This window comes from Spermophilus citellus (genome assembly GCF_964194105.1).
Source record: "Spermophilus citellus genome assembly, chromosome: 4".
Classification (NCBI taxonomy): domain Eukaryota; kingdom Metazoa; phylum Chordata; class Mammalia; order Rodentia; family Sciuridae; genus Spermophilus; species Spermophilus citellus.
In genome coordinates, this window is record NC_138185.1 from 198,625,403 (window position 1) to 198,641,566 (window position 16,164).

Genomic DNA, 16,164 nt, shown 5'->3' on the forward strand with positions numbered 1-16,164 from the left:
TACACATGACATATATATACCTTAATCAAGAGCATTCAAAATTTTACATAGGGCCCTGGGGCATGGCTCAGTGGCAGAGCACCTGCCTAGCACATGTGAGGCACTGGGTTCAATCCTTAGCACCACATAACAAATAAAATAAAGGCATTCTGTTCATTTTACAACTACCAAGAAGACAGAAAGAGAAAGAATGAGAGAGAGAGAGAAAGAGGGAGAATTCCACTAAAAATAAACTTGATATTGGCTACATAAACTGGAATTATGAATCTAAATTCATTTCCAAAAGGCCCTTAGGCTTTGTCTGTAGCACACATGGCCAAGTAATTAATCTGTGAGCTATAGTCACTAGAAAGTTCAAGAATGTAAACTAATAATGGGATCATGCCTATATCCCCAAGAATAATCTTTAATTACATATATGCTTTCCAACACTTTTTCCAGTCTGTGGTTTTTCTTTTTATTAACAGCATATTTTTTTAAAAAAAAATAATGCATTTAAGGCAAATTTATTGGTACCTACTATATATGATATGCTGTGAATTAAAAAAATTAGATGGGAACCTCTGGATCTTCAGAGATTTGAGTCTATGAATAAATAAGTACAAGGATGGGTATAAGCCACTACAAAACAAGTACACCCATGAACTACTGAAAATAGTGTCAGATGTGGTTATTTTATTGGAGAGAGTCACACATTCTCTGATATACAAATGTGCTATAGTTTGTATATTAAATGTCCCCCAAGCACCCATGTTTAACACATGGCTTGGTCCCCAGCAAGGCCATATTGGGAGATGGTAGAAACTCCAAGAGGAGAAACTAGTGGGAGGTCTTCATATCCCTGGGGGCATACCTTCAAAGGGTATTGTAGAACCCAGGTCTATTCCCCTTTCTCTCTATCACTTCCCAGCCATGAGGTGAAAGGTTTTACATTGCCAAACTTTCCCATCATGATGTTGGGTCATAGCCCCAAAACAATAGGGTCAATTGGTCATGAACTAAAACCTCAAATGTGAGCCAAAATAAACATTTTCTCTTTATAAGTTGATTATCTCAGGTATTTGTTATAGTGACAGAAAGCTGACTAACACAGACAGGTGTGGCTATAAAATTAGTGCAGGATATAAACTATGAAGTTTAGTTAATAATAAAATACCAGTGTTGGCTCAACAATTATTACAAAGGTACCACATTATTGCAAGATGTTAATAATAGATGAAACTGTGTAGGAGGTGTTGATTAGGATGACATGGGAACTCTCTGTACTTCCCATTCAATTGTGAGAGAAGGTGTGGGTGTGTGTGCACACATAGGAAATAGAAAGTGAACCCAGGGTTATGCTCCTTTTTTTTGTCAACCTAAAACTATTGTAAAAAGTGAAATCTAGGGCTGGGGTTGTGGCTCAGTGGTACAATGCTTGCCTAGCATGTGTGAGGCACTGGGTTCCATCCTCAGCACCACATAAAAATAAATAAATAAAACAAAGGTATTGTGTCCATCTACAACTAAAAAAAAATTTTTTTAAAAAAAGTGAAGTCCAGCCAGGTAGAGAATGCCTACAATCCCAGCTACTCAGGAGGCTGAGACAGAAGGATTATAAATTCAAGATCCTGTTTCAAAATAAAAAATAAAAAGGGCTTGGGATGTGGCTCAGTAGTAAAGTGCCCCTGGGTTTAATCTCCACTATAGATAGATACATAAATAAATAAACAAAGGTTTTCAAAAATCCACAATTAATAACTATGGGGTAACGGCGCAAGGGGCAAAATTGCGACATATGCAGTCTAAGAGGAGAAACAAAGAATGTCCACAGCTGCTGCCCCTTCCAATGCTTTATTCACTCAAATTACTCAATACAACTTCACTCTATAGGTTCTTTTTTTAAATATGTATTTTTTAGTTTTAGGTGGACACAATATCTTTATTTCACATCTATGTGTTGCTGAGGATTGAACCCAGTGCCTCGTGCATGCTAGGCAAGCGCTCTACCACTGAGCCACAACTCCAGCCCTCTATAGGTGCTTTTTTTAAAAAATATTTTTTCCAGTTGTAGATGGGCACAATATCTTTATTTATTTCTTTTTATGTGATGCTGAATATTTAATCCAGTGTGTTGAGAGCCACAGCCGAAGAGGCCCCAGCAAACTTCCAGCTGCCAGCAAACTTCCAGCTGCCAGTTGATGATTGGCTCACAGCGGCCCCAGCAAACTTCTAGCTGCCAACTGATTGGCTCCTCTGCAGTGATGCTCATTGGGCTGTTTCCCTGCCCTTTCAGACCATGGAGCTGCTCATTGGGGGACTCTTTTTGGCTCCGCCCATGCGACCCAGGCAATCAGCCTCAAGAGCCGGAGGAGTAGGGGAGGTTGAGAGGCTTGTGGGAAGCCGGTGGTGGCAGTTGGGCTCTGAAGGTTTTCCTGAGGAGCTGTTTTGTTTGGCGTGTGTGGTTCTAAAAATAAAGTTCGTTTCTTTTGACAAGTGGCTCCTGAATTGTGCCCAGCTTTTTTTAAAAAATATTTTTTCCAGTTGTAGATGGGCGTAATATCTTTATTTATTTCTTTTTTTGTGATGCTAAATATTTAATCCAGTGCCCCACGCAGCTGCTCTACTACAGAGCCATAGCTCCAGCCCCACTCTATAGGTTCTTAATCAAGAAAATTACAATCCTTAATGCTAGGCACTACAATATACTTAATCAATTCACAGCAAACAATTCTAGATTAATCAATTCACAGCAAACAATTCTAGATTAATTAAGTCATAGCAAACAATTCTAGATTAATCCTAAGCACTGCAAACACATCTTAATCATGACAGACATTCCCTCTGCATGCTAAGTTCAAAAGTCTCAAGCCTTAGGCTTTACATTCAGCAGATGCACACTCACTCAGACCGAAGTGACCAGGTCCGGAACCAAGGCAGGCTTCTCCTAGTGTGGAGTGAACGACCAACCAGTTGAGGAGAGGATCAGGATCGTAGGAAGAAATTGCGGCTCTCACCAGGGTCCAGATGAGGCAGTAGAGTTTGAGAGTGGTTAGGATTGATGCAGAGGATCAGGCAAATGATGACAATTGATGGGATGTCAGTCTAGGTCCTCATCAGGCCTTCCAGCTCAAGTGCATCCTTGTTTTGGCTGACTGAATCCATGTTCATTAGCTCTATAATTTATAGCAAACTGGGGGGGCTTTTGACCCCCCTTTCAATCCTTATCAGCTACCACCGGATTTCTCAATGGCATCATTTACTCTGGGGTTAAAACATCTGCTCTGGTGGTCTCCACCCTGATTTTCTTATTTTTCCCTCTTATCAGGTGAGGACAGCCTTCCAGAGGCTTCACTCTGTTTAATCAGTGTTATAGTTAAACTATAACACTGTTGGGGTTTCATAAATTGACTTCCAGGCCACTCATGAATAATCGAATCAAGCCTTTATTGAAGCACACTGGTGGCGACTGCCCAGTTACCGGTGGCGACTGTTCCCTGATCAGCCCCGAACAATTGCAAGGGCACTCCTTATAAGCCTGAAAACTGCAAAAGGGACATTTGGGGGCCTAGCCAATGCAAACAAGCCAAGTTACAGAATCAGGAGAGTGCAGTCAGGTGGAGGGATGGTTAGCCAATCACAATTAGCCCAGTCACCCCAGTTACAGAAACAGAGCCCTGTTACCCTAGTTATAGAAACAATGCCCCATTAGGTAGTTCCATGTTCTTAAAGGGTTCTGTAGCAAAAGGAAAAGAACATCTTGCCCCAGTCATGACCCTTCTACTTGGCATGGTTGTTTTGCAAAATGGAGTCACTTTGGCTTGACTATCACATCAGGGTCAGAGGAAGTGACTTGTTTATGTCTGAGTGCCTTCTGGAGGGCTCTGTTAGATGTGCCTAGTGAGACTACAGGTTTCAAACTAGAGTTTTTAAAATGGAATTGCTTAGGCTCAGGCCTAAGGCCATCCTCACAGGTAACTAGACAGAACCTGAGTTAGGTGTATGGTTGAGTTTAGCTAAAGAGAAGCCACTAGCAAGAGTATAATGACAAAGGAAACCTGTTGAACTGGGTGTGATGGTGCATGCCTGTAATTCTGAAAGGTTAATAAAATAGGTACTTGTCACTCCATTTTTCTGTATGCTTAACAAAACACTGTTGAAATCTTAAGAACTGTTTGCTAATCTTGTTCCCAGAATGTGCTGTCCCCAACTGCAAACTGTTTTCTAATCTTGTTCCCAGAATGTGCTGTCCCCAACTGCTAGGAGCCACAAGCAAATAATTTGATGCATGGCACCTTTGGTTGTAAAGTGACGCCAGCTAGCCACTGAGATGATATGATTATTATGTTAAGATTTACATTCATATGCAAATTGGACTCCTGCTGTTCACCTTGGCCTGCTACCGGACTCATGTTACGGGACTCCTGGAGAGTTCCCATTGGTTGGGGAAGGATAGTAGGAGGAAATTCTGGGGGAGGTCCGGGCCCCCCGGTTCCGGGAGACACGCAGTTCGGGCAGATGCCCGCGTGGGAGGACCGGGTTTGGCTTGCCGGCGCCTACGGAGTATTGGCGGCTTTTTCAAAAATAAAGTTTTGTTCCTGCTTGAGTGGCTCATGATTCTGTGCCCAGCCAAGACTGCGGCACCCAACTGCCAAACTACAAAATGTAACTTCCCTCCCTGCCCTTTCCAAGGAAAGTATATCAGCTCTGCTTAAGTTCTTCTCATGGCTCTCTCTCTTTGCTCTATTCAAGTGAGCTCTGAGCCCCAGCATGCTGGTCCCCAAATAAACCCTTTGCTGTTGCATGAGACAGTCTCTTGGTGGTCTCTTCCTCCGACGCTCGCCCGACCTTTACATTTGGAGGTCCCACCGAGATCCGGCAGCGGCAGACGAGGTATCCCCAACGGGCTCCTCTCGGGGTAAGTAAGGCGCCTCTTTCTGGTTTCTGATTTCTGGTTTCAGGTTTCAGGTTTCAGGGGGGCTTGGCAAAGTGGCTGTTGGTGAAGAGCGTGAGCTCTCTCCGACAGTGGCTGACAGACGTGTCACAGAGCCACAGGCCACGTCCCTGGGGGACGCCCTAGAGGACTCTGGAAATCGAGGAACAGTAGTTTCCTTGACTCAGTATTCTGCAGTATTCTGCTTCGGATTCGGTTTGCCAGCCTATCAGGTTTTGCCGGCTACTCAGTCCTGTCTCAGTGTTGAACGTTTACTGTCTGTCTTTATCGTCTGTGTCATGTGTCCTTGCTTTCACTGTTTGTGTATCTTTCATTATGGGACAGAGCACTTCAATGCCTCTGTCCCTGACCCTTGATCACTGGACTGAAGCCAACTTAAGGGCTCAGAATCTTTCTTTTTCAGTAAAACGCCAGACCTGGCAGACTCTCTATGCCTCAGAATGGCCCACCTTTGGAGTCGGATGGCCCCCAGAAGGATCTTTCTACTCCCCACTAATTCAAAAAGTCAGAAATATTGTCTTTGTCTTTCAGCCGGGGCCACATAGCCATCCAGATCAACAGCCGTATATCTTAACTTGGCAGGACCTCTGAGAATCTCCTCCATGGGTGAAGTCTTTCCTTGTCCCTGTCCCCGCTCCTACTCCTTCCCCCACGATTCTATCTCTCAAACCCTCTGCTCCTCCTCCACCCTCTGTTCTCCCTGAGTCTCAAGATTTGACTCTACTGGACTCTCCTCCCTTTCCTTATCCCCTGCCTTCATTCTCCAACCCCCAACACCCTCTAAGTGATTCCCCTGCTGCTGACTCAGCCTCTCCACCATTGGAGGAAGCTGAGCCGGCCCAGCGCCCTCCAGATGACTTCCCCGCAGCACACACAGCCTCTCCTCCCCTGGAGGAAGCTGGCCCAGCTAAAGGAACTCACTGGCAGCGAATGATTAAAAACCCTGAAGCCCCCATGATACTTCCCCTCCGTCCTTATGGGCCAATGATAGAGGATGGCCATGGTGGAGAAATGCAAGCCTACCAGTATTGGCCTTTCTCCTCTTCAGATCTATATAACTGGAAAAATAACAATCCCCCTTTTTCCGAGGACCCCACCTGGCTCACAGGTCTGATTAAGTCATTGATGTTTTCACACCAGCTTACTTGGGATGACTGCCAAAAACTCATAGGAACTCTCTTCATGACAGAGGAACAAAAGAGAGTCCTCCTGGAAGCTAAAAAATATATATATATCCTCGGACCAGATGGGCGACTGACACAACTTCCCAACATAATCGAAGCCGACTTCCCCTTGAACCGACCCAACTGGGACCCCAACACCTTTGAAGGTAGGGGGCATCTGTCCACTTATCACCGGGCTCTAATAGCAGGTCTCCGAGTGGCCGCTAGATGGCCAACTAATTTGGCCAAGGTAAGAGAGATTATTCAAGGGCCTAATAAATCTCCCTCTATGTTTCTGGAGAGAATTATGGAGGCATATAGGAGATATACTCCTTTCGATCCTCAGGCAGAGGATCAAAAGGCATCTGTCACGATGGCCTTTATTGGGCAAGCTGCCCTGGATATTAAAAGAAAGTTACAACGCTTAGATGGATTACAAGATATGACTTTGAGATATTTAGTCAGAGAAGCCGAGAAGGTATACTATAAGAGAGAAACTGAGGAAGAGAAGGAACAAAGGAGGGAGGATGAAAGAAGCAAAAGACAGACTAAGGCATTGACTAAGGTCCTGGTCACAACAACAAATAGGCCAAAATTAAGAAACAGGGAGACAGGAAGGGATACCTGGGCCCATGCCAAAGGCCACCCCTAGCCTCAGATCAATGTGCCTACTGTAAAGAAAAAGGACACTGAGCCAAAGAGTGCCCTAGAAAGAGACAGCCACGCCAGCCAGCTATTCTGACTCTGGAGGATGACTAGGAAAGTCGGGGCTCGGATCCCCTCCCCGAGCTCAAGATAACTTTTGAAGTGGAGGGGACCCCAGTAAACTTTGAAGTGGATACAGGGGCAGTATACTCAGCCCTTAAGGCCCCATTGGGCCCTCTATCAAATAAAAGGTCTCTAGTTCAAGGGCCTAAAGGCAGTAAATATTGGGCTTGGACAACTAAGAGGACCATGGACCTGGGGAAAAGAAAAGTCCATCACTCCTTCCTAGTGATCCCAGAGTGCCCAGCCCCATTGATGGGCAGAGATCTGCTCACCAAACTCCGGGCCAGAATAACTTTTAACCCTAAAGGCCCCCAAATGGAATTTCTAAATCCTTCAGTAAAAACTTCTATAGTCATGGCTTTAACTATGTCAGTAGAAGATGAACATCAACTCTTTACGCCCCCCAAGGCTGATTAAACAGGCAAGCTACCCCAGAAATGGATAACAGATTACCCAGATGCCTGGGCAGAAACTGCTGGGTTAGGACTAGCCGTGAAACAACCTCCAATAACAGTGGAGTTAAAAACCTCAGCCTCCCCAATTAATATTAAACAATATCCTCTGAGCAAAGAAGCTAAAGATGGGATAAGGCCCCATATTCAGAAATATCTGGCCTTAGGGGTCCTAAGGCCCTGTCAATCAGCCTGGAATACTCCCCTGCTACCAGTAGAAAAGCCAGGAACCAGGGACTATCGCCCCATACAAGACCTAAGAGAGATCAACAACAGAGTGCAGGACATTCATCCCACGGTATCTAATCTGTACAATCTGCTTAGCACCCTGAACCCTGAGCGAGAATGGTATACTGTTCTGGACTTAAAAGATGCTTTCTTTTGCTTGCCTCTGCATAAAGATAGTCAGTTGCTGTTTGCTTTCAAGTGGGTAGACCCAGAAACTGGAACGTCTGGTCAACTAACTTGGACCAGACTCCCACAGGGGTTCAAAAACTCCCCCACTCTTTTTTTTCTTTTTTTTATTGATTATTTAAAGCATTACATAGCTCATGATATATCATCTTTCATACATTTGACTCAAACCCCCACTCTTTTTGATGAAGCCCTCCACAGAGATCTCAACAACTTCAGAACTACGCACCCCGAAGTCACCCTGCTTCAATATGTGGATGACCTGCTACTGGCAGCAGACACCAAGGAAAACTGTGAGTCTGGGACCCAAGCACTACTATCCGAGCTTGCTCAACTCGGGTATAGAGCTTCTGCCAAAGTGGCCCAAATTTGCCAGCAAGAAGTAATCTTCCTGGGCTATTCCCTTAGGCGCGGTAAACGATGGCTCACTGAGCCCAGAAAACAAACCGTTGTGCAGATACCACCCCCATCTAACAGGAGGGCAGATGAAAAGGCTAAATTGACAGCCCTAAACAGAGTAACCATGTTAACACTTTCCACACCGGGGGAACATAAGTCAGGAGATTTAACTACGTTGGAACACCCCGACAACTTAACGTCTAAGGACACTGACACTGAACTCCTTGACTACACTGAGCCCAGCTTGCAATTTCAGAAAGCCCTACACTATGTTAAAAATGTACATCAACTCACTCACCTTGGTTCAAAGAAACTGCAGGCATTCCTGAAGGATCAAGATCGGAGTTTTCCACTAACCGGCTCACAGTGAAAGAAAATAGCTGAACGGGTAACAAAAGCCTGTCGGGTCTGTCAATTGGTTAATGCTTACCCTTCCAAGCTTCCTTCAGGAAGGCATCTTCGAGGAACCAGACCAGGACAATTTTGGAAAGTGGACTTTACTGAAATTAAGCCAACAAGGTATGGACTTAAATATCTCCTAATATTTATAGATACATTTTCAGGATGGATTGAAGCCTTCCCCACAAAAAAAAAAAAAAAAAAAAAAAAAAAGAAACGGCGCAAATGGTGGTCAAGAAGATCCTGAAAGATATTTTTTCCAAGATACGGCCTGCCTAAGGGAATAGGGTCTGATAATGGACCTGCGTTCGTGGCCCAGGTAAGTCAGGGGTTAGCCAGGACCCTGGGGATTAATTGGAAATTACATTGCACTTATAGACCCCAGAGCTCAGGACAGATAAAAAAAATGAATAGAACCATTAAAGAGACCTTAACGAAATTAAGCTTGGAGACCGGCATAAAAGATTGGACTATGCTCCTGCCTTATGTACTGTTTCGTGCAAGAAATACTCCCTCTGTTTCTTTGTGTAACCTCACCCCCTATGAAATTCTCTATGGTGCCCCTCCTCCAGTAAGGGACCTGACCCCAACTCCAAGACCTAACGATTCCTTTCACACCCCCTTGCTTGACAGACTTAAAGCTCTTGAAAGAACCCAGCGATACCTGTGGAAACAGCTGGCCACTGCCTACCAACCTGGGGACGAAGGAACTCCACACCAATATCAAGTGGGAAACTTCATCTACGTAAGACGACATCAGGTGTCATCCCTAGAACCCTGCTGGAAAGGACGATACCAGGTGCTACTTATAACACCTACAGCGGTAAAGGTAAACGGAATCACTTCCTGGATCCATGCCTCTCATCTTAAGCCTGCGCCCTGTCCAGACTCTAGCTGGAAATTTAAAAAGACTGGTAACCCTCACAAATTGTGTATTTGCCGTGTGGATAGGGCTATAAACTCTCCCCTTAACCACCAATAGTCTTAACCCTCATCAGCCCGTTCAGCAGCGATGGCTGATCACAAAACCTACTGGACAGGAAGTATGGTTTATCTCACATACAGCCCCCTTAGGGACCTAGTGGCAATCTCTCCACCCAGACATTTGTCAGTTGGCTATAGGTCTTTCCTATTGGGATATCCCTGATGAAGAGGATCCCACTAAAATCCCATTAAATCCCTTCCGTACCATAGATAATGGAAACAAACATTATGGATGTAGAGACACGCAAGCCAGATGCAGGTTGGATAACCTAGATTACTGTTTGCCCGGCGGACTATCAAAGCCACAAACACTCATGGCTGTGTGGGAGAAAAACCGACTTCTTCTGTAAGTCATGGGGATATGAGCATACAGGGACTGCCTAATGGAACCCAAACCTCCGCCGGTTCTCAGACCATTGCCCCCTTGCTGAGGTAGCAAATACTGAGGTATCTCTCCACCCACTCACTCCTCTGTTCTCCTGTCAGTGCCCGCACCAGGTCCCACCAGGTTCTCTTACCAGCTAACCCAAAGCTCAAACCAGCTGAGGAGAGCCCTCAGAACCCTATCCAAGATATAATGAAAATGGCCTTTAAAGTTGCTTTGTCATCACTGAAAACAGGTTACTAAGAATTTAAAGTCCCTCACAGGCTTTTTGGGATACTCACTCTTGTCTTCCCCCTCTGTACCAGGCCCACAGAGAAGTCTTAACTGACCTTCTCCAGAAGTCTTCACCATGGCTGACTTTAGGACTTTCAGCAAAAGAGTCCCTATAAAGGAGTTCAGTATAGATAAACTTCCTCTTTTCATGTTGCCCTGTTCTACTTGGCCACTGGCTAGAAAAATCAGCACTCCTAAGCTAGACACCCCCTTACTAATTTTTCACAAAATATGTGAACAAGGTCTCTGGCCTTGAGCTGGGGCTTCACAGAGATGGCTACATTTCTAAGATAAAGAAGTTACCAACTGGGCTCCATGGTAACAGCTGGCAGGAAAAAAAAAAGGAAGAAAAAGCTCTCCCCCTCCCAGGTGTCCTTGAAAAGTTAACTTGCTCAGAACAGAGGAAAAAACAGAAACAAAAACTGCTTTTTATAAACTTCTGCAGACTGTGAACTTCAGAGCCCCTTCCCTTACATGTTGGGTACAAAATTCTGAAACTACCTAAACTTGGGGTTCAGGGGATTAATTGATTACAACAGAAGCAATGCCTCTGAATCCGGTTGCAACCAAATAGGACTGTTTCCCTGTCTTGGGTACTATCTTAAGTGCCTTGCCTTGTCCGTCCCTACAACAGTATAATTCTATATACTTAAACATTATTTATGTTTTCATGAAATGGTCAACAGATGTAATTAATTATGTAATGGTGCAGATGTTTCCCAGAGTGCTCTATCATGACACAGGTTCATTTGAAGATCAAATAGGGGGGCATACAACCCAGTTCCACCAGGAACCTGTATCCCTCACTTTAGCCATCCTATTAGGAATAGGAGTTGCTGCAGGGGTGGGCACAAGAACCACTGCCCTGGTCCGTGGGACACAACAAATGACCCAATTAGAAACAGCAATGGACCAAAACTTAAAGATATTAGAAACCTCCATCACAGCTTTGCAGGAATCTTTAACCTCTCTCTCTGAAGTTGTTTTACAGAACAGGCGAGGGTTGGACCTTCTCTTCATGAGAGAAGAGGGCCTTTGTGCTGCATTGAAGGAAAAATGTTGTTTTTATGCCAACCATACTAGAGTTGTAAAAAAAATCTATGAGTAAATTAAGAAGACGCCTTGAAGAGCATCAACAAGAGAGAGAGGCCCAAAAAGGGTGGTATGAGTCTTGGTTCACACAGTCCCCCTGGTTAACTATGCTTTTATCAGCCCTGGCCGGTCCTTTAATAATCCTCATATTATTGCTAACTGTAAGACTCTGTTTGCTCAACCATGTAATTTCTTTTCTCCAAGCTCAAATTGGACAAGTTAAACTTATGGTAATCAGACAACAATATACCCCACTAGCAGACATAAAATGTGACACCCCCCAATGATCACTTTTATGATTAAAAGTAGCCAAAAGAAGAAGTGGGGAATGAAAGGTTAATAAAATAGGTACTTGTCACTCCATTTTTCTGTATGCTTAACAAAACACTGTTGAAATCTTAAGAACTGTTTGCTAATCTTGTTCCCAGATGTGCTGTCCCCAACTGCCAAACTACAAAATGTAACTTCCCTCCCTGCCCTCTCCAAGGAAAGTATATCAGCTCTGCTTAAGCTGTTCTCAGGGCTCTCTCTCTTTGCTCTATTCAAGTGAGCTCTGAGCCCCAGCATGCTGGTCCCCAATAAACCCTTTGCTGTTGCATGAGACAGTCTCTTGGTGGTCTCTTCCTCCGACGCTCGCCCGACCTTTACAATTCCAGTGGCTCAGGGGGCTGAGTGTAAGGCTTTAGTCCTGAGCCTAAGCAACTCCATTTTAAAACTCCATTTTGAAACCTGCAGTCTCATCGGGTATACCTACCGGAGCCCTCCTGTATGGCTCTCAGGCCCAAACAGGTCACTTCCCCCAACCCTGACAAACTCAGAGTGAAGTCTCTGTCATGTTGCTCTCATCGGATAAGGGGGAAAGGCAAGAATATCAGGGTGGGGACTGCCAGACCAGATGTTTTAACCCCAGGGTAAATGATGTAACTGAGAGACCCAGTGGCAGCTGATAGGGATTGAAAGGGTGGTCAGAAGCCCCAAAATTTATACAAATGATGGAGCAAATGAACATTTATTCAGCCGACACTGATGCCCTCATGCCTGAGAGCCTGATGAGGACCTGGACTGACATCCCAACTCTTCTTATCGTTTGCCTGATCCTCTGCATTTTCCTCACCGCTCTTAAACACTACAGCCACATGTTGACCCTGGTGAGAGCTGCAACTTCTCCCTATGACCCTCTCCTCCACTGGAGTTGTCAGCTCCACCCTAGGAGAAGCCTGTCTTGGTCCCAGATCTGATCACCACGGTCTGAGTGAGTGTGCATCTGCTGGACTTAAAGCCTAAGACTTTAAAGCTTGAGCTTAGCATCCAGAGGGAATGTCTGTCATGAGCCTGTTATGATTGTGTTTGCAGTGCTTAGAATTAATCTAGAATTGTTTGCTGTGAATTGATTATGTCTATTGCAGTGCCTAGTATTAAGGATTGTCATTTTCTTGATTAAGAACCTATAGAGTGAAATTGTATTGAGTGATTTGAGTGAATAAAGCATTCACAAAGGCAGAAGTGTGTGGACATTCTTTATTTATCTCCCTTGACTGCTTAAGTCACACCTTTTGGCCATCATGACACTGAAGCAAGAGGATCTTGAGTTCAAAGCCAGCCCTGGCAACTTAGCAAGGCCCTAGGCAACTCAGTGAGACCATGTCTCTAAATAAAATACAAAAAAGGGGTGAGGATGTGGCTTGGTAGTTAAGCACCCCTGGGTTTGAGCCCCAATTAAAAAAAAAAACAGGAAACCTGTTGAATGTTTATGGAGAAATGTCTGGGCTTTTAAATTTTGGTTCCACTTTAACGAGTCCAGGTCCAGATAAGCATGTGTTTGATGTTGGTTATATGCATCTAGGTCCCAAGTTCATCGTGGACAAGTTCCTCAGCAGCTAAAGTGAAGGACAGAGTTCTGTGTAACTTCACCAAGTTCATTCCCATCTCAAAGCCTTTTTGCTTTCTGTTCCCACTCCCAGATGCTTTTTCCTTTCAGATTTTCACACGCCCAACTCTTTTTCATCATTCGTGTCTTGGCTTATACGTCACATCCTCAGAGGTCTGCCCTGAGTATTATAGCTAAAGTGGCCCCGAGCCATTTGCTTTAACATCTCCCCATTTTATTTCCTTTATATCATTTACTACTATTTGAATTATCACCTCTCTGTATTTTCTTCCTTGTCAGCTCCCTATGAGGTCATAAGCCATGTATTTCCTGACTCTGTCTACTGAAAGGCCTAGAAGTTACGACAACCCTGTGACAATAAGCACACCTTGCATGGAGATCTTGGTTTCTCCAATAAAAGGAACCATGGCTCCTAGGAGAAATGACTGACTCCAGAGCTGGAATAAGGACAATGCAGGGATCCCATTAACACCAACCCTGCTGGGACATGGAGATCAAGTACCTCCTGACATCCTGGACTGAGAAGGGCACAACAGTACTTCTGTGTATTCTGTCCCCAAAATGCAAAACCTGAATTCATTCATAGGCAAACAGCGGTCCATATGAAACCTAAATGGAGGAACATTCTAGAAAAATCCTAGCTAACACTCTAAAATTGTCACAATCATGAAAAGCAAATAAAGATGAAAAACAACTAACCGTAACATGTGCTCCTAGATTGGATTTTGGTCCAGAAAAAGGATATTAGTAGAAAAATCAGCAAAATTTGAACAAAGGCTATGTAATAGATCAGTAGTTCTTCAAGTATAGCATCTAAAAGGTCAAAAGAATTTTCATAGAGTTAGTAAGATGTTAAAAAAGAAAGAGTACAATGAAACCACAGTATGTACTTCACCTGCACATACACATCTGTGTCATCATCATAGGTTTGCCTGCCTCGCTCTTAGGAAAGTGGCAGCTCCTGACCCTGGAGCCCAGGTGGTCTGACTCCAAAAGCATTAACCAGGAAGCACTTGATTCTTCAGGCCTTCAGTGCCACACAAATCCTTATTGGGTTCCATCGCCCTTTCCCTCTTTCCCTCCCTCCCTCCCTCCCTCCCTTCCTTCCTTCCTTCCTTCCTTCCTTCCTTCCTTCCTTCCTTCCTTCCTTCCTTTCTCCCTTTCCCTCTTTCTTTATTAATATTGTTCATGCATTTGTAAATAGTCCTTTTATGAACTCTTCTCTAATGACCCAGTTTGTAAGAGTCACTTGTTTCCTGCCAGAATTCTGACAAAACCACAAACTCATAATGCCAGTGACTATATCTGTGAGTAGAGAAACAATGTTCTCTTTCCCTGCCTACTGAGGCCACAGTGTTTTTACATGTTAGCCCATTTAATAGTCCCAACAAATCTTTTCAGATGATGAAACTAGATTCAGAGGTTTCATTGGGTGCTCTGCTAAAGATCTCTGAGCAGAGTGACCTTGGAGCCCAGGTGGTCTGACTCCAAAAGCATTAACCCGCTCTGGCAGCTCCAGGTTCCAGCAGCTCCAGGAAAAGACTTGGTAAGGAACTGAGAGGTAAGCGGGGATCAAGGTCATCTTGCTCACTAATCACCTGAGTTACCTGGGATGTCATTGCAAAATGGAGATTTTTGGAACTGTATTTCGACCTCACCACGCTGGAAAGTAAGATTAATCCTTACTCTTAACACTTAAGTTAAGGTTACTCTTAACACGTAAGTTAAAGGTTACCTTTTGGCCGTCCAGGGCAACTGTTTTCCCCTACAAACACTAGGGGGCCTCGCACAGCGGATCGCAACCAATAGGATAGTGCGAAAGGTTCAGTAGCAACTTCTTCCCCCCCACCCCCACCCCGGACGCCTAGAGAGGCCAGGCCAGGGTCAGGAGCTCTCCGATCCGTCTTTCCCTTTCCCCGCGTGGGCATGGTTGCGAAGCTGATCCTGGAGCCCGCGGGCCCAGGCTGCTGGGACGAGCCGCTACACATCACCGTGCGCGGCCTGGCCCCCAGGCAGCGGATCACGCTGCGCGCGTCCCTCCGCGACGAGAAAGGCGCGCTCTTCCGCGCCCACGCGCGCTACCGCGCGGACGCGGAAGGCGAGCTGGACCTGGCGCGCGCGCCCGCGCTGGGCGGCAGCTTCGCGGGCCTGGAGCCCATGGGGCTGATCTGGGCCATGAAGCCTGATAAGCCATTAGGGCGCCTGGTGAAGCGGGACGTGCAGACGCCTTTCGTGGTGGAGCTGGAGGTGCTGGACGGCCACGAGCCCGACGCTGGGCGGCTGCTGGTCCGGGCGCTGCACGAGCGCCACTTCCTGCCGCCCGGGGTGCGGCGGGTGCCGGTGCGGGAGGGCAGGTTGCGGGCCACGCTCTTCCTGCCGCCAGGTGAGTCACCTGCTGCTCAGAACCTGGTCCAGTCATTGGGACACGCGTGGTCCCCCAGTCCTCTTGCCTGGCCCTCGAACCACGTGATTGTGGTTCCCTAACCTCAGTCCCTAAAGTTGCCCCCGTTTCTAGTGAGTTCTGATTTTTTTCAATTTTTAAAAATTTTTCGGAGCCTGGAGTGGTGGCGCACTCCTGTAATCCCTCAGCGAAAGCGAGGTGCTAAGCAACTCAGTGAAACCCTGTCTCTAAATTAAAAAATACAAACTGGGGCTAGGGATGTGGCTCAGTGGTCGAGTGCCCCTTAATTCAATCCCCGGTTAGGGGGAAAAAATTCAGTATTGGAGATTGAAATCAGAGGCGCTCCAGAACTGAGCTATTACCCTCAACCCTTTTTATTTTTTATTTTAAGACAGTGTCTGGCTGTGGCCTGGAACTTGAGATCCTCTTGTCTCAGCCTCTGAGTAGCTGGGATATCTATCCTCTCCTCCCCCGCCCCCCCCCTCTCTCACACACACACACACACACACACACACACACACACACACACACACGGCACTGGGGACTGAACCCAAGGGCATGATAAACAAGCTCTTTCTGCCGCTTAAGTTACACCTCTCTATACCCAAGGGTT

General features: G+C 45.5%; 1 protein-coding gene across 1 annotated transcript in view; it reads left to right on the forward strand.

The window, feature by feature from the left end:
- ACOT6 (acyl-CoA thioesterase 6) overlaps nucleotides 1-16,164 on the forward strand; it is a 41,300-nt gene that overhangs the window by 10,246 nt on the left and 14,890 nt on the right. The window contains exon 2 of the mRNA XM_081289502.1: nucleotides 15,362-15,533. Coding sequence (XP_081145628.1) covers nucleotides 15,362-15,533 — 172 coding nt within the window. The remainder of the gene's footprint in view (nucleotides 1-15,361; nucleotides 15,534-16,164) is intronic.